General features: G+C 36.8%; 1 protein-coding gene across 1 annotated transcript in view; it reads right to left on the bottom strand.

Annotated features, from left to right (window-relative positions):
• NAA16 (N-alpha-acetyltransferase 16, NatA auxiliary subunit) overlaps positions 1-19828 on the bottom strand; it is a 64399-nt gene continuing 44571 nt past the window's right edge. Inside the window, exons 10-20 of the mRNA XM_041407200.1 lie at positions 12703-12775; positions 12296-12465; positions 11688-11840; positions 9669-9797; positions 8913-9126; positions 6840-7033; positions 6006-6114; positions 5402-5500; positions 4672-4815; positions 2054-2151; positions 1-1797 (exon numbers count right to left, since the gene is read on the bottom strand). Coding sequence (XP_041263134.1) covers positions 1597-1797; positions 2054-2151; positions 4672-4815; positions 5402-5500; positions 6006-6114; positions 6840-7033; positions 8913-9126; positions 9669-9797; positions 11688-11840; positions 12296-12465; positions 12703-12775 — 1584 coding nt within the window. The 3' untranslated portion in view covers positions 1-1596. The remainder of the gene's footprint in view (positions 1798-2053; positions 2152-4671; positions 4816-5401; positions 5501-6005; positions 6115-6839; positions 7034-8912; positions 9127-9668; positions 9798-11687; positions 11841-12295; positions 12466-12702; positions 12776-19828) is intronic.

Below are 19828 nucleotides of genomic sequence, written 5' to 3'. Positions count from 1 at the left end.
TGTGTACAAAATAATTTATTACAGCATAACATATGTTGGCAATATTTTACAGTGACTTTTCCATTCAACAATTTTTTTAATCTAAACAGATGACACACAAAGGAGAATTTTAATTAGAACAGTTTATTTGTCTTAATAAAATCCCCTCTTCATGAACTGGTATTTGCCTTTGAGGGGCTAGTTAATATTACTGAAATTATTTACACTGCAGTGAAATAAAAACAAACCGAGATTGAATAATTCCATTACAGTTTCCAGAAATTTTCTGTACAAGCCACAGTATAATTATGTTTTGATAGCAGTCTTTATAGAATGTAAAGCTGTCATGTGATATGTAGCCATTTTGTCTAGCAATGCTATGCTTTAAATAGGTATATTAGATTTAAACTTCCATTTTGATGTGTTGTATATTTAATAGTTAATGCACCAGAATAAAAAGTAAGAAAAAGGTTCATTATGATTTGCAGTCAGCCTCTTTGTGCTCCCTTAAACAGTTTTAAAATGTAAAACATATTTCTCTGTTTTGCCTTTCAGCACCTACAGCAATAGCATTTAGTCAGGAGAAACTCTGGAGTATTGGCCATAATACTTAAGTAGACAACTAAGACTTTTAATGGAGGTAATACAGCACACCCACCAGTGAGTTTTTATGATGTAGAGAAAAACTGTATTCCCCATTACTGTACCTTTTGCACTTGCACAAAATTGGAGCAGCTTTTTCATCCTAAGTGTCAATAGGTGAACAAATGGGGAGAAACCAGAAGGAAGAAGAGGAAAGGGGAGATGGAACAAAGGACAAACAACAGTATTCAAATTCGTTATGTCTTCTCAGGGAATTGCTTCAGGATATTAAAACTTGAAAATGTTAAACTGACCATAAAACTAAGGAGACAATAGCTATGGAACACAAAGCAGAGTGAATCGTTTTCAAAAAGCCTTAGATATTTGTTGGTTTGGGTTTTTTTACACAACCTAATCATCATATCTGTCAACACTGGTTCCATATAAGACACACACCTGACAAAAACATGCAACCCCCCCCGCCCCGCCAATGCTTTCATTGTTGCTGCGCTTCAAAAGAAACCAAACTGACCAAAGATTAAAAAAGAAATCCAACCAAAACAACCCAGAAAAAAACCCCTAAAGAACAGTAAAGACAAAGAGGGCAATTCAAGCAGCACTTCAGTCTCAATCTGCTAAAAACTCTCAAATGATAATTTATTAACAATATATGTTCACATATACCTGCATATGTAACAACACTTAAGTGAAAGCAGTCTTTAATATCCATATTATTGTGAGGGAGGGCTGATGAATTATTAAAAGACTTAAACCTGTACAAGTATAAACATGAAAAATGCTGATTAAAGATGTTTACATAAATATTGGCAGTTTTCATTGGGAAGAAAAAAACCCTAATAGCATACTCCATTTAACTATCCAAATATTTTGTTTTAGATACCTGTTATAGATATTAAAATACAACCTGGAAAAGTAACCCTGATCTGTATCCAGCCAGCATGTAATGAGAGTCAGAGTTTCATATACACGTGTGCATGTAGGTATACACACACACAGGGGCTTGCACACACTACTTCAGATTTCATTGGACAGCAAGTCATGGTTAATGGCCGTGTGATTCACAGACGCAATGCTGCTGTTGTCTTCGTTTGTGGCAGGCATGAAGGCAGACGTAAAAGGAAACAGTTTATGACATGCTGCTTGATATTCTTCACATTGAGCATGGCAGCTTCCAAAACTGCCATCAAGCAACGCCTCAAAAACCTTTGTTAATGTCTAAAGAACAAAAGCATCAGTTAATAAATGCAATTCAAAATTGTTTTAAGGGCACATATTGTTAACCATCACTAGTTTGAGCAAACAGGTTTCTCCATTGGTATTTATGCATCTTTTACTTACAGGAAAAATTTGAAACCTTGCTCTTTCAAGTAATCATTTATCATGGTAAATGAAGCATGCACATTATCCTGCACTAAATTATACACTACTTAAGATCCCACACAGTTTTGGCTTTATATACTGTATCTTTTACCTTCACATTTTTGTCTCTCATGTTTTTATCCAATCTCGTTGCAACAGCAATTGCTTTTTCTTGTCTTGATTTGTCCAGGAAATACATCATCTTTGCACCTTATCACAAGACAAAACCCACAATGTTTAGTTTTCCTAAATGCCATACAACATATACAGACACACAGAACCTGAAAACTTACACATGAATGTGAATTAGACTTCTTACAAGTTTTAATAAACTATATCTTCCTCCCCGATTTGCAACCGGAAACTAATGAAGCTAAAGCCATTTTGAAATTTATTAGAAGCATAAGGATTGAATAATACAGGAGACCTGTTCCTGCAAAAGTGACACGCTTCACTTGACTGACAGACCTGCAGTAGAGAAAAATATCACAGAGTACACTGATCTCAAGCCCTTCAAATCAGCAGGCTAAATGAAATCCATCCAACAAATACAGGAGTCAGTAATTCTCAGAGACACACTGATTCTCTTTAGAAGTACTGGAGCTAAGTGAACAACAGTTACCAAACTGTGGAACACGGCCCAATAAAAGTTCAGGCCAGTCCACATGGCAGAACACAGGGCCATGGCTGCTCACCTGGAGCTAAGGACACAGCTCAGGTATAAGGAAAGCGCAGCACAAGTTGGGTGCTTTGCCTGGACCAGACTACAGTGGTGGAAAGGAAAACACTGCATCATGGAACTACACAGCTTCTCAGACCACAGTTTACCAAAACTGGCCTGGGCATCTCTGCAAAATTCTATTCCTTGTATCATAGCTGCCTTATTTTAAAATCTCATCCTAATGTGTTGGCATTTAATGTATTTTCCTTTGCCCAAGTACAGAGTCCAGAACCATCCCACTATGTAATCTACTTCAAAACCCAAAAGGCTTAATCATTTTACTGGAAAAGTTAAAACCCCACATTCTGGATGTTTTGTCTGCCTTTTGGTTTTGCTTAACTCATTTTCCCAATTATTAGTTTTCCCAATTAAATAAAGTTTCCTAGTTCTTACTGCTTTTTGTAGGTTTAAGAAAATAAATTGCTAGACTCAATGCAGAGCCATTACTGCCCAAAACACTTATATTAGCCTAGTTACTCTTGCCTAAAGTTAGGGAGGCTATGGTACAGAAATTGGAAAGAGGTTAGAAGTCTGCTTACAGTTTTTTACTAGTAATAGTAATTTTAAGCTGAGAAAAGATTAAAAAAGAAATCCAACCACAACAACCCAGAGAGGTTAGAAGTCTGCTTACAGTTTTTTACTAGTAATGTTAAGCTGAGAAAGCACTCATTTGTGCTCTCAGACTTAGGGTTTAGGTCTTCCAGATCTTCATATCTGAAAACTTTAATTAAAGATAACTGCTCAAGAAACTTAAAAATTGTACAGTAGGTAAGTCAATTGCCTCAAACCTGTTACAGCATAAAGAGAAGACTGATACACAGCTGAAGTCCTAAAGCTACCAAAAACCTAGCCAGTGACTGTAGTGTTTTCCGTAACACTGGAGGATCAGAAAATAAGACCTGTAAAGTAGCCAGTGAGATGCTCAACAATTACAAGAGTGGGAGAACACATCTGTAAGAATTAGGAGTAACTGACTGCTGAAATATCTGTACTTGACTTCCCAAGTCTTGAGCCTGCTTGCAGGAAAGAGGTGAAAGTATTTCTCCAAAAATGCTGTCCTGAAACACAGATCTTATAGAAGCCAATGGAAGTTTGTGGTATTCTACCTAACCTTCCTTTAGAGCGATGAGCAGTCCTCTGAAACGAAGTTCTTCCAGTTATTCTGGACAGACCCTGCACAACTTTTAAAGACCAGGTGAGGTTAGCAGTAAGTACTTGAAGTGCCTGATAAAACTACACTTACTTTCGTTTCTTAACTGCTGGAATTGCATTTTATTTTCTCTACCAGCTTATCAAGCCACAGCAATATTTCAAAACTTTCTGTAATCATTCAATTCCATTTTCCTTTGACTTAGTTCCAGCAGCTACTTGTGGCTCTTCTATATAAACATTGTCTGAGTGTCAGATTTCAATATTTTCACTGCTGACCATGAAGCAGAAAAGCAAAGGCTGCATAACAAGGTCATCATGGTACTTTTACTGATGCTGTTGCTACATGATAAAGTTATGAGTAGGAACAGAGACATTCCAGCTGAAAAGAAAACAGGGAAAAGCACTTGCTAATATATATAGGATTTTGTTTTATATTCTCTAATACTTAAAAAAAGCTGTAACAGGAAGGATGACAGTGCTCAAAACTTGAGTATCTATAGTGGTTTGACTGCACTTTTTGTAGGTAAGGAGCAGATTTCTTATGCATCTAATGAAAAAGTGAGGTACATTTAAAAAGAAAGGTACAGGCAGACAGAAATGCCCCCCCAACCACCCCATATAAACATGCAATTTTACATCTCATTAGAATTTGTGTATGAATTCATAGAATGGTTTGATTTGAAGGAACCTTAAAGATCATCTAGTTCCACATGTTCTTCCATTCCCAGGGCCACCTTACACTGGACCAGGATGCCCTAAGCTCCATCCAACCTGATCTTGCAGACTACAGATAAAGATTCTGGATTTACATCACTTAAATCATCTCTTTTTCAAGAGCATAAAAAAGTCAGACAAACCTGACAGCTGGTGCTGAATGGAGGTAGCATTGTGTTTGAGAAATTCTTCATTAAAACTCTCCAAGTTTTTATTAACAAAGATTTTCTGCATTTCTTGAGTTAGGACCTTGCTCACAATTTCTGGGAGGTTACTATGGTCAGACACTAGAAGAGGGAAGGCGGGGGGGAGAGAAGCAAAAAAAATGCTATTTAAACAACTGTAGAAAACACTGAAATCACATAAATCACTGCTAAAAGTTCCAGTTTTAAAATTTGTGCGCAGAAACACAAATCTCAGATCAAGATGTGTCAACACAAACACTGCTGATGCATTTATTGACGAAACATTCATAAATTTACTGAAACATTCATACAAGGTGCTCTGTCTTGTAAACTTTCTATTACAAGTTCACCACACAAATTGTTTCAGTCAGAATCATTCTCCTGTATCTGCCACTTATTTTCTTAAATCTTAAGGTTTTCCAGGATCCTTAGAACACTCACTTTTCTGTGAAATCTAGCCAAAATGAGTTTTTGGGTCCACCTGGTGGATTAACAGAGGAAGGTGTAATACACAGTACACTGGGTAACACAGCCTATGTTTTCTTTGGTGAAAAAAAAATCTATTTGTTTTTATTTTTCTTTGTATCAGTGTATGTTCCAAGAGTATACATCACAAAAATAGGAAATTATGTCCTTGCAAAATGTAACTTCTTATATCTTTATAATTACACATTTCCTACACACATACCAGCTTTAGAGAATTTAATCAAGCACTCATGTAGCCATGGATTATTCCTGTTGATAGCAAAAGCTCTTTTGACAGACTGTAACATTAACAGAAACTTTCCTGTAGGAAGGAGAAAAAAATATTAGGAAACCAAGATTAAGAATACAGAACATTTTCTCTTCATAATCAATTACTGTTTTCTTTAGTAAATCTAGTACAAACACTAGAAACATCAATTTCTATTCAGAATTACAAATGAAGCTTATTTTCCCATTCAAATTGCTTAATAAAACAGAAGTTCTTGCTGCTCCAACTCTGGCAACACTGCACAGATGTTACCGCCTTTTTAGCTTTGGTCTCCTCTAGATAATTAAAGATCACACCACAAATACCATTCCACAGTATTAAAGAGCATATACCACAATATAATCTGCTCTTAGGGCTTTCTTTGTTTAAGGGTAACTAAACAAAAACAATATTTACTCTATTATTATTGGATATGATGCACACCTCAGCTTCAGTCAGATAAGTATTCCAGATCATTTTCTACTACACTTGAGTAACACATGCTGAACTGAAGTACTAAAATTTTGCAAAGCAAAAATAAAATTAAGCAGTACTTTACCTTTTCTGAAGTATATTTCAAATGCTAATAAGTGTGTTTCTATATCATCTCCAATAAGATTCTTAAGTGGTATAAGGAACTTAATGGCTTCTTCTAATGGATTTTCTACCTGTTTAAATAAAAGAACAGTGAAAATTATGGCTTCAAATAAACATCAAACAAAACCCACCAATAGTTTCTGTTACTCAAAGCACTTAAATAATCAGATGTCAAAAGTGAACTGAAGCTAGCTTTCTGAATTCAACTACACCATAAAAAATCTTGCTGTTTAAATAAAAATGTTAACGTGTTTATTCATCATTTCATGTTGACAAAGACAACATCATTGCTAACTCTGGTACTGCTTGTGCACTCAGTGCTGTAATTTAGCACTTAGGAAACTAGTAAATACAGCCACCTTAGACAACAAGCATGAAGTTTACTGTGATAACAGAGGTAGTTCTTCATGCATAGTAAAATACTGGCTCATGCCTTCAAACTTTTCAAATTGCAATAATTTCTGTTACTTTTTCCTCAATTCACTGTATGAAAAGCAGATTTCTTCAAGAAAAATGCATCTTCTTGTTCAGTATCTCTTTTAATGAAGCACGACCTACTGCTTGGGAAAAAAACCCTGAGAACTAAAGAAAGTAACAATATTAATATAGAACTTGGATTTATTGAGGAAAAATACTTCTCTTTAGTGTAAAAAAAGATGGACAACAAAGAAGTACCTCTGCATGCAAAAATGATTTTATAAAAATACCTAGATTCTTTAAGGAGAATCTGACAGCAAACCCATATGATAGCTTTTTATGATAATCATGAGAGTTTAACAAGGAAGACCATGCTAACCCTTTCCAGTTTTTCAGGAACCAGCTCTTCCCTGGGTCCACTAGTTTCCTCCTCTTCTTCATCTCTCTTTTTCTTTTGATTTTTTTGCTGTCGTTCTCTTTCTGCATGCTTTCTTTCTTCTTCAAGTTTTGCTTTCTTCTGTGCTCTTCTTTGCTTACTAAGCATTTTCTTCAATTCTTTGGCTGAGAGATTTTCTACAGATTAAAGTAACAGACAACATATAACGCATTTAATTAAAAATCTTGTTTCTCTCAAACAAGTCAGGTCATTATGCTTCTCCCCACCTCAATAAGGCAAACTTTTAAGTGATTTCCATAACTACCAACAGTAACGAGAGTATCACCACTACACAGGCCAACACTTCTGCTGGATTGGTATTTACAGCCTAACACAACACTTGATCTTGCATATTTTCTCTTACATGGCTGTTACAGAAACCTCAGTGATTCAAATCTCAGTGATTTTATGTCAGCTACATAAAGTTGTTACATCTGTCACAGGTTTTACCTTAGAAAATGAACAACGGTAATACTAAGCTCTCATTTTGACTTCAGCTCAGCTTGCTTCTAATATCCATCTAGAAACATCCACATGGACTTACACTCCATCTGAAAACATACTAAACTTGGTATTTTTCATTAAAGCATCTGACTAATACACAGCCATGAAAACTGCACTGATTTCATGCAAATGCCATGGGATAACTACATGGAAATGATCAGTTTAGCCAGAATAAAACTGCAGCTACCAGTCTGTTTACTGTGGTGTTTCACTGAGAGTAGGATTTTTGCTATATGTGGCAAGGCACAAAAAAGCAGGCTCCAAAGGGACTAACACATCTTTTTTGTGGCTATGGCAGCATGACCTCCCTGCTTGGGTCATCCCTATTCTGATGCAAGGAACCAAGTGTTCTTTTCACCCCATCCACACAGTGCTGCCTACTCCCAACAGATAAGCCTACTGGATCCCAATGAGCAGCAGGCAAATGAACTAACATGACTTCTTAGACACCACCCACCTTTATGATATATTGCTATCCTCTCTGCCACACTCTGTATATAACGTAAGATATATATATCTATCTATCTTACATTACATACAGAAGCAAATTAAAGCTGGAGAGAAAAAAGTGCAAGTTCAACTGTTCAAATATGCCTCTTCATTAGTCATAGGCAGGTATAGAAAAACTTATTCACCTCCAAATAAAGGTAAGATTTTATTTGCAATATTAATTGGCACTTTTAGTTTAGCTTCCCTTTTCCCCCGTGTCAAATATTTTTTCCCTTTGAAAAAAGCCAGACATGAACTTCACTGCTTTAGTCAACAGCCACTGCAATGCTGGCAGTAACTGCGATTCCACTAAAGGAGAAGTGACTATTTATCTGAAAGTAAAAAAAAAACAAAAACAACAAACAAAAAAAAAAAAAAAAAAAAAAAAAAAAAAAAAAAAAAAAAAAAAAAAAAAAAAACCCACAAAAAAAACCCACCAAAAAAACTTAAAATAACCAGCCATTGAATCCTCAGATTTCCAAACGACACCCCACTGCCTTCCTAATAATGTCTGTTTTCCATTAATACTAGTTTTAAATAATGTTCTAAATGTACTAATATTGCTAACACATTTACCCATTTATTCTTTGGTCCTCAAGTTGCGTGAAAAGTGGTAAAACTTAATGCAGTAGTAACTAGTATTACCATGTAATGAATTAAATACACAAGACAAAAATCAAATTCTTACAATTTAGACTGCTTTTCCACAAAATCTATCAACTGCTTCATAACTCATTATTAATATTTATCTAATGGCTGAACTGAATCTGATTTTAATGTTCTGAAATGTCACTCCTCCCCAAGTACTCCAAAACTACAGCTAGGTTCACTCATGTTTTAGCTCTACAAAGTAATGGGATGTGAACAGAGCGAACTGTAGCCTGTTATTCATGATCTCTTTTCAGTTACTGTGACAGAAGAAAAGAAAAATTTGTGTTCTATTTACTCTGTAACACATAACTTACTTAGCCTAAGCTTTTACATGTGTCATAGACATATGAGCCTTCATTAGAGTGTATATACCTGAATTCACTTCTTGCTCTTTGCTTTCATTGGTGAGAGGATTATCATGGAGCTTCAAGTAAATTTCAATTGCTGATCGGGCAGCCTTGAAGTAGAAGGCATGTTTCCTGAGCACATCTTCTAATCTCAGAAGGTCTACATAGGCACGGAGAGTCATCTTTCTCATGCAGTACGTGTGGAAGTCAAATTGATCATCTGTTATCTCAAAAAAATGCTTAAAAAAGAAAGAACACACACATATACTCATCCTTTACTTAGTCTGCTTTTTATTAGACAGAGGTGAATAAAATTACAATTGATATTATTTACAGACAATATTTAACAAGTATAGACGTATCCTTGTAATACTGACTGGTCAAGAGAACCCATCGGTAGAGAAAAATCTCAATTAACAAAGCCTATAATGTGATTATTCAAAGACTTAGGCACTCTAAAAGCCAACTGAAATGTGACTATTCTGATTAGAAACACAATTGTTATAAGTCAGCGTAAAGTTAATGTAGGAATACCTGCACAGAAGATATGGTATTTTATATTGAAACCTTTTCACTTCAATAAGTCTTTCACATAATAGTTAGAGAAGACATCTGTTAGAAATCATCAAGTATTAACTGTTAAAAGTGCTGTTAAAAGCCATTATACTAGAAGTTTTATATCCTTCTAGCATACAAAACTGTGCTGGTCAAATCAATAAGTATCTTCATTTGCATATGAGCAATACTGGGGAAGCAGTGGGTGGTGTTTGTACCTACTTACCCTTTCTACTTCATGACATTTTTTCAAGGCGTCACCGTACTTCCCAAGCCTTTGATAAGCAGCGGCACATTCCGTCTGGAACCACATACACTGCATCTCGTTAAGGTTCTCCATAGCAGAAGTTCCTTCCTGAAATAAGAGTCATCATCAGGTTTTGCTATTGTAATTTACCAACTGCGTCTTTCAACCGTGCCTGGTTTCAGGCCATCAGGAGCAAACAATCAATCCTTCAATGTGTTTGGAATACAACAGGAAATAAACCCAGTGTTCAAGTGAGAATAACACTTGTGATATTCTATGCTCCCCCAGACAGTCATAGATTGAAATGATTTAAAAACCCCAATTACCTGAAGACTAATGTCTCAACAGAGTTTTTAAGATTAACTCATGCTTGTACACACAGCCTCGCTTCTACAATTTGGGGGCACAAAATAACATTATTTAGAAATATTCCTTGAGTTCAGCAAACAATTTTAGCTGGCTTTTCTCAATCAGGTAAGTGGCATCCACCAGTCTAAAAATCCACCAATATATTCACTGCTTTATCACGCAGTATGAGCAATTACACATTTCTTAGAACTTCTTTGTCTAAATAAGCAAAGTTAGATTTATACATGATGTTTTGACCAAGAAAAAAAAATCCTAGGATTGAGACTTTATAATAGTTGTAATGCCCTAGACTAAGTGAACTGTTAAAACATCGCATATATCATTATTATCATCCATTACGTTTTCAGAACAGTCTATAGCAGAAAAAAGACCCAATTACACTCAACATTTAGTTACTAAGGATGATATCCTGTCTTTCCAGATGTCTATGATAAAGTTCTGTCTCTAACACGTCAGACAAGCAAACATGATGAGTTTTAGTAACCAAATTTTCAATCATTCCTAGAAATACCTAACAAGCTTGAATCCAATTTCAAGTGTTAACACACCTAGAATTTAAAAGAATGAAGGCACCTAATTTATGTACTCCAGGATATCCCACAAAGTAGTCTTCATGTTTAGTTCCATAAGTTATATGAAAATCTGGTATTTATGAATCCAAATTTTGCCAATGTCAAAAAAATAGAATTTTAAGTGCTTATTCCATCTTTTAGGGACAGACTCTGTTTTAACAAAATCTTAGTGTGTAATACTAGCTTAAAGGAATGAAATGTTCAAATACATATTAATTTATGTTAATACTAAATCATAACAAATATAGTACACACTCCTGTGCAGTTAGATCAGATGGTACCAAAAGGAAACAAGGTATCCATCAGATGCATTTCAAAAGCAGTATTTTGAAGTATGGCAAAAAAAATACTTCTGGACAACTACCCTTGAACGTCCATTGTTTTCAGTATTTAGTGGGTGTAGACAACTGCAGTACTGTGTCTATCTCTGGGGCCCCCAGCACAAGAGGGACATGGGCCTGTCAGAAGAGATTCAAAGAAAGGCCATGAAAAATCAAAAGGCTGGAACACCTGTCCTGTGACAAAAGGCTGAGAGAGTTGAGGCTCACCCTGGAGAAGAGCAGGCAGGCTCCAGGGAGACCTTACAATAGCCTGCCAATATATAAAGGAAGTTCATATGACAGAAAGACTTTTCACCAGGATCAGTAGCAACATCAACAGAGCAAAAGATTTGGACTTAAAGAGGGCAGCTTTAAACTGAATGCAAGGAAAAAAAAAATATTTTCTGTGAGAACACGGCAATACACCGGATTGTAGCTGCCCAGGAAAGTTGTGGATGTCCTGTCCCTGGAAGTGTTCAAGACGGGGATAGACACAGCTTTGAGCAACTTGAGTTAGCCAAAGAAGTCCACACCCATGATAGTGGCACTGGACTATTCCATCTTTAAAAGGCTCTTTCCAACACAAACTGTTCTACGATTCTGTGTAGCTCCTTACCATCAGGCAGAGAAGTATTATAATAAAAATGGATATTAATAAATGATATTTGATCAAAAGTTATGAGTGAAAAATCATCAGAGGCAAGCAAAACACCTCTTAGTTAAAGCAATGTACTTGCCCTTGTGAATTTAGAGCACATCTCCTCTGCATCCTTCACCATATTTGCCCGCAGCATGTATTTAGCACATTTAGAATTGATAAATCTGTCTGCAGTATCCAAAGACTGTGCTTCATCCATCCATTTGGCAGCTTCCTTGATGTTACCTACATGCTGTTAGGGAGAAATTAAATAGTTAACTTTCATTTGAGGCCTGCTATTGACCATCTCCTAAATCTGTATTTGCGTACTGGTATTTCTCCATCAGAACCCAAAGCCAGTGTTACCCTCACTCCCCCCAGTCCCAGATTTTCTTCAGAATTAAAATTCCCTGTAATTTGTGACTGGCTTTGCAAAACCCAGACAAAAGGGTTTTGATTTCCTTCTTGACAAAACAGTGTCCAAAAAGAAACCCACATGAAAACTGATGCCCGTAACAACTGCTAACTGAAATATTACCCACACATTCACACCAGTCTGATGGGTTGATTTTATTTTTTTTTAATACACTAGGTACTCCACAACAACTGCTAACTGAAATATTACCCACACATTCACACCAGTCTGATGGGTTGACTTTTTTTTTTTAAATACACTAGGTACTCCACGTGTCCAAATCCCCCTTTTACCTTGTAAATTTTTGCTTTTAAATAGAATAGCTCTATTAATGTTGGCGTGCTTGCAATTGCAGCATTAATGTAATCCAAGGCCAAAGAACACTGGCCAAGTTTGTCAAAGTGCTGTGCCAGGAAATACCGAACCCAAAGCAGTGTTGTTGGGGGCTCTTTCTCTCCATTTTCTGCAACAAAATGGCAAAGGTTACAGTAACTAGTAAAGCTGAAGACTGCATTTGAAAAACGAACACAAAAACAAAGCTTGGCAAATTTAGCAAATATTTCTTGTGATGAATTATTTTACTAGAAAATATAGTAACTATTTTTTTGCAAGAAGTATCAGCACTTCAACAGTTCTTGATAACTTTCATGAACAGTATTAGTAGCTACAGGGTGACTAAAGTAAGACCATAGAAACTTACCACTTGTACTAAAAAGGTCACAAGTTTTCAAAGAGGCTTCATAACCAGTAACAAGTTCCTGGATCGTAGAAACCTACATATAAAAAATAGTATGTGTTTAAGTTTTGCTTTACTATCATTTTAATTGTAACCAATGCACTAGAAGAACACTTGAGCAAATTAGAGAAACTATACAAAAATAACTACTTAATTTGGAAAAAAATGGATATATCTTCACATAGTTTACTTCACCTTTTGCAGGTATTTTGATCACCCATTTTAACTAGTGATGCAGCAAGGAAACAGGGTTAATCTCAGGCAGCTTACAGCAGAAGGTATTCAAGAAGTGCATATGATTAGTATCTTATGTAAAAATTCCAAAATATAACTTAATTTAGGCTATTCATTTGCAAGCATTGAAACTGAGCCGATTTTTTTAAAAAGTGCTTTAAAAAGACCATTCATGAACTTCCCATAACAATGATGACACAGACTTCTGTTGTTTTTTGGCAGATTGATCTCTACTATTAATGACTGCCATTTTGTTTGAAAAGTATTGTTGCCTAGAATGCAGGTTCCATCTTCTGACAAAAATCTATACATTGACTGACTGAAGGGTAATACTTCCTGAAATCAGACCTTGTCAACAATATTGGTTTTCATTTCTAGGTCTAAGACTCAAAATTCATCCATGCATTTTTAACTCACACTATATAGGTCTGACATTCACAGTAAGTACAAACGTTAGTATCTGTGCATTTCATGGCAACTATTCCAATTCCAGGTCCATGGCTCGAAAATGCCACTTAGTATTTCTAGACATTTTACGAAGTGCTCAACCTGTTTTGTACCTTCATTCAAAACATGCCTGCCATAGCCAGCAAGTAACCAATGAGCCTCTTCAGGTAACAAGAACAATATTACAGTAAAAATATGATCTATGTATATACACCCAAAATACAGAAGGGACTTAAAAATCTAAGACCCAACTGTAAGCACAGCAGGATAATGGCTACATTCACCATATGGTGAAATCTCCACATAGTAAAAACCTAAAACTTCAATGGTTAAAACTAAAGATGATCCTATATTTAAAAAGCCGATTGCAAGAGTAAAATAGAATTACAGGGAGAGAGCGAAATTTTAAAAAGGCACGAATTGACAATGCATGCATTCATTTCAATATATACCTTGGGAGAGAAGGGAGAAGAGAATAAACCTTGTTCCAAAAGATCAAAGTAGACAATTTGAAGGAATACCACTTTATTTAACCTAATCCAGCACAATAGGCAAAAATGCTTTCAAGGAGAGCAGAGAAAACGACAAGCCCAAGTCACACACAGCCACTGTAAGTATCTCAGAAGGTAATAAAATGTATAAACACATACATTCTGGAAAGCTCTGGGCAAATCTCATAAGAAATGAGTTTCAGTAGCAAAATCTCATAAAATATAATAAAATGTCACTGGACTTCAAATAACTACAAAGTGATAAAGGAATATGAAGAAGTCACAAGTAAATGGATGAAGGCAAACAAATGCATTAAGTTGTTCTCTTGCCTACCTCAGACATCTGTTCACTGGAAGAAATCAACACCCTCAAAATATTTGAAGATTCTTTTCTCTAAAAAAAGTTTAAAAGCAGAAACATCTGCTTCAGGTAGCAGGGTTGCATTGTGTATATGCAACTGTGTAAGTGTTATTTTCTTGCTGATTTTCACTGCAATTTCCAAGAATTCCCAAAGTTTTCCTCATGTGGCTGCCACTAACCTCATAATCAGTGAGCTGTGCGTAAAGGGAGAAAGACTGCTTCATTTCTTGCATAAGCACACCCCACCACCAAATTCTACATATAAACGTTTAAATTATTGCACACTTGGGAGTACAGCTTCACATCTGGACAAAGACCAAGCTAGCACCAAAAAGAATGGCATCACCATCCCTGAGCCACATGTGCCTGGGTCCCTGCTTTGGCTGAGTGCTAGTGACAGCAAATTACTCATTCCATCAGCAGCAGGCAGGGGCAGTGGACAGACTTGGGACGTCCTTGTATAAGGGTCTTCAATCAGCTGACATGAACAATGAAATAAAATACTCTGAATCTTGAGGAGATGGAGAATACCAAGATGTGTCCCCTGGTAAAAGATGCCAAGTTCTTCCAAATTCAGAACTCTGCAGTGGTTCTGGCTTTTGCAGCTCAAGAAAATGCACTGTAATTGTCATTCTGGAAGCTACTATGAACAATACATTTGGAAACAAGTATTCAGTGAAAGCAACAGCTAAGAAAATGCAAATGGAATAGCTAGATTCTTGCAGACATACTCAATGAAAATGGCAGCATCTTTTTCCCTTACTTTTTATGCTTATGCTTCAGTCTGTTGCTAGTAATTTAGGAAAATAATTCTAGGTTGGTGTGCCACTTCAGGGAGCAAATAATCTGGAAATATGAACTGTAATTTGTGTCCATATTAACTGCAAATTTAGTTGCAAAATCTGTCTCTTGAATTTGCTATTATCTGTATTCTAGAGATACCACTGCCATCATAAAGGCAATAATATTTACTATTTCTAAAAGCCACAGCATTCTTCATAATTTTATAATTTTCAAAATTTGAGCTGAGGTATCTGGAAATACCATAACACTGACCACAAGCTAATTTCAAAAGGAATTATTCTAGGAAACCAGTGTGTTCTCTTGCCATTGATTTGAGAAAGCTTAAGGTATCACAAAAGTCATCAACAAATCTCTCATTTCATTACAAAAAGAATGAATTGATTCCTGGGGTCACCAGTTTCAGAAGCCTCTTAACCAAAATTCAAGCCCCAAACCTTTTCATAGGTCATTATCTACATCTTCCATTCATTATGGAAGAACAATGAGCTGAGCAGCAAGAATCCAAGAAGGAGGAAATGGGCTTTAGCCTTCTCATTTGCACAAAAAAGTGAAGTGCTCATTTTTCCTCCTATATCCTAAAGATTGAAATTGTACATGCTCACAAACCACTATATATTCTTGCCAACTGTAGTAATCCTGAAAATTAAAAAAGCATCTTCCACACTTGGTACTATGTCAGCCAGAGACTCCACAAAGGTGGCAATGCTGTTCCATTCCTGTGCAGTTTATTTCCATTGGAAAGGACAATTTTTGTAAAGTAAACTTTGAGTAAACGTCTTAAAATGAATAGTTGAGAAATACAAACAGACTGTAATAAATATAATGCACATACACCTTAATTTCTTTTTAAATTATAAGTAACAAGAATCCAATTGACTTAAATCCCAACTCTGAAATACCTTTTTCTGTGATCACCTGATCACAGAAAAAGGTATTTCATTTGCAACCTGATCACTTGCAATTACCTGATCACACCAAGATATGTTTTGTGTCCTCTTTTGTAAGGGACAGTTTAAGGGACTGTTTTTCAGGTAAATAAGTGATGACCAGAATTCTTCTACCATCTTTTGTAGCTATCACAGTGGCACCTACAGGCCAGTCATGAAACCAAAATCTGTGCTAAATGCTATGCCATACACCAAATGACTCGTGCTACAGAAATGTCTCTTTAGAGATAAAGAAGGCTGTGCAAGGTAAAAAAAATAGGTAAAAACTACAGTAGCCTAAATTTTAGCGCTTTTTTTCTATATTCCATGTTATTACATGGAATTAAGTTGAATGAAATGACAAATGTGGGGTGAAATACATAATGGAAGACGAACTCAACAGCCCACTACTACAAAGCAAGGATGCAAATTTTTCAAGTAAAAGGCTTAAATTCTCTGGTTTATTTATGCAACCTAGAACCTAACTTGATTCCATATTCTATTAAAACTATAATAGACTTCTGTTTCAATGACAACCTTCCAAACACCAATACTACACCAGTATTTCGTTCAATGAGACAACTGCAAAAAAAAAAGGAAATGAATTATTGCAATGTACTATGAAGTGGTTAGACTTAAGCTGTATCAATAGTAATTTTCAGCTTGTTCATTTATCCGTTATAAACACTTCATTTAAGTATTCTTGTTTTCAGTTGCTCCCATTAGAATTCTGTAAGAAGTTACTAGCACTTCCAGCACAAGCACAAGTCAAAAGCTACCCTATAAAGGCAGTTTGGGAAGCAGCCCACATGCTGACATTTGGCACAGGTTTGCCTTTGAATATCCTGAAGACACATTTAATATGATCTGCTCTGTTCTCAAAGCCAAATGACCAAAAGGGAAACTGAATCCTGGTACTGAAATGTGCACACAATAACCCCTGCAACTTTATAGGCTGGGGACAGTGTGGCTGGACAGTGCCCAGGCAAAAAGGGACCTGGGGGTACTGGTCAAAAGCCATCTGAACATGAGCCAGCAGTGTGACCTGGTGGCCAAGAAGGCCAATGGCATCCTGGTCTGGATCAGGAATAGCATGGCCAGCAGAAGCAGGGTCATCATCCTCAGGAATAGCATGGCCAGCAGAAGCAGGGTCGTCATCCTTCCCTTGTACTCAGCACCGGTGAGGCCACACCTCGAGTGCTGTGTCCAATTCTGGGCCCCTCAGTTTTGGAAGGATGTTGAGATGCTTGAGTGCGTCCAGAGAAGAGCAACAAGGCTGATGAGGGGCTTGGAACACAAGCCCTGTGAGGAACAGCTGAGGGAGCTGGGTTGTTTAGCCTGGAGAAAAGGAGAACCTTATCACTCTCTACAACTCCCTGAAAGGTGGCTGTAGTCAGGTGGAGGTTGGTCTCTTTCTCCAGACAGCAACTGACAGAAGGAGAGGACAGTCTCAAGCTGCTCCAAGCATAACATAAGTTGAATATTAGGAAAATCTTTAATAGAAAGGGTGATAAATGGTCTGCCTGGGGAGGTGGTAAAATTGGCATCCCTGGATGCGTTTAAAAAAAAGACTGGATATGGCACTCGATGCCATGGTTTAGTTGAGGTGTTGGAGCATGGGTTGGACTCGAAGGTCTCTTGCAACCTCATGAGTCTGTGTTCCGTGTGTTAATGAAAGTCACTTCATTCTCTTTCAAGCATAGTCTACTGCAGCCTACTCCTAAACAGCAAACAGTGTCTCTAAGAAGGTGATGCTGCTGCCTCAGAAAACAGTTTCACCTCAGTGTCAAATCTACAAGCTTCTTAATTATCAGTGTCTAATATTGTACCTTGATCTTTTAACAGAATTCAATGGATTCCGTAAGTTTGAAATCTCCTGGAGCTGGAGACTCTTTCCTGTGGGAAAACTTAGGCTAATCCTTCTCATAACCTCCTACAAAGGGCAAGAGGAGAAAAACTAGACAACAGCTTTTCATGAGGTGACCTAACAATGCTTCTCTTAAGCAACTTCTGGGTACTTACTTGGTAATAATTAAAGTAGATAGGTAGTGGAAAAAATAAAAATTTCACAAGACTCTCACCTGCTCAGGTTCATCTGTCTCAGAAATCTCCTGAACAAAAATATAACAGAAGGATGACACAGAAGACTCATTCTACTTTCAAAAGCATCTAGTATCAGACTGGAAAAACCAGAGTGAAAGTTTTTGGTGCTTCTTATTCTCCACCTAAGCAACAGAACTCATTTGAGACATCCAGTCCTGAGGTACATCAACCTTCAGTTGCAGGAAAAAGACCTGTAACGTTCAGGAATCAAAACTGCCTTGGTAATTGCTTTACTGGGCAGGTATCTTCCAAACAGTTAGCAGCCTGAAAGTTCAAATAGTAACTGTATTCTGGCACAAGGATCAGATATATTCTCTATGGGCAGGCCCTTCATTTCACAGACCGTGTTACATGAAGCATTACTTTCTGAATTTCAATATGCAGACAATTTTAAAGACAACTGTAGCACTTTACTGAGGAAGACAACGGTTTGCTGCTGCCCAACTTTTCTCCCTCCTTCAAACTAAGGGAGTAATTTTACAAGAATATCACCTTATATTGATAAATAACTTGTACTGTTCTAGCAAAAGGACTTCTAATGCAGAAAATCCTGGAAAAGAGAGGGAAAACAGCTGGGAGGAGGGGGTACCCTTTATGAACTTGCTCTTCCTCCACAGGATGAAGGTATTCTGTGTTGTAAAGTAAACAGGACAATTCCTAAAACAGACGTTCTCTAATCTGGAATCTGACAATCTCACTCAGATGGCAGGCAGCTTCTTATGATTTGAAGTGTTGATATGGGTGGTCTTCACCACTGGGAAGATGGATTTTTCAGTTGGTTCTGAAGCTCTGGAGCAAGAGAAGGACTGCAGAAACCAACCTGCAAAGGCAGTATTTCCTCATACTGCATTTTCACTTAAGGCAAAATGATGCATACAGGGGAAAAAAGAGCATATGTTCTTGCCCTTCAAGGAAAGGTTATGTCATGCATCCTCGAAAGCAGGGATTGAATGACGTTTCTGCTTAAACAGAGAATTCTCCACTGAAGCATCTTTCCTGAAGAAAACTTGTTTCTTGCAGATAATGCATGGTGCTGACAACATTGGTCCTGCCGGTCACAGAAACTGATCCCAAAGCAGCACTTGCTTTATAATCAGCAAATCAAATATCTCTGAATCAAGTGAGTACTTGTTTTTGAGAAACCAGCTCCTAAAGTTGCAAAAACTCCACTTCAATAGCAGAAAAGTACATCTCAAAGGTAAATCAATCACTAGGTTTACACCTCAAAGTACAACTGAATTTTTCCAGTATCTCTCTTCACTGGCTTTGCTAGTAGTGGTGCTGAATGTGAAAGTTTTCTGGTTCCACAAGAATAGTACTATTTATTGAGGAATATGGAATTTTGTTGAGTCTGTGACACTGCTTTTCCAGCCTAGCAGAAGCAACATCCATGAAACTTATGTCTATTTGTCACTCTTATGCCTATTTGAGAAACTGAAAAACAGCTGTACTTATCAAAATATCTAAACCCCCTACATCTAGATATCCCCATATCAACGGACTGAGATATTCAGAAACCATTTGCAAATGGCTTTGCCACAGAGTACCCAAAGGAAACTGCTGTTGTGCAACTTCAAAATAGTCAGTCCTCATCATCTAGAAGAAATGGAATACCTAGAGACTGAAAGACAAACAGCCTTTTAAGAGCAGTTAAGTATTATCCTTGTGCCAGAAAACATGTAGACATTAACAGAAAGTCCTTGTGACCAAATTAGGAATATCTT

This window comes from Onychostruthus taczanowskii, unplaced genomic scaffold, assembly GCF_017590055.1.
Source record: "Onychostruthus taczanowskii isolate IOZ18803 unplaced genomic scaffold, ASM1759005v1 scaffold26, whole genome shotgun sequence".
Classification (NCBI taxonomy): domain Eukaryota; kingdom Metazoa; phylum Chordata; class Aves; order Passeriformes; family Passeridae; genus Onychostruthus; species Onychostruthus taczanowskii.
The sequence above is the reverse complement of the archived record's forward strand: the minus strand, read 5'-3'. Positions and strand labels throughout refer to the sequence as shown.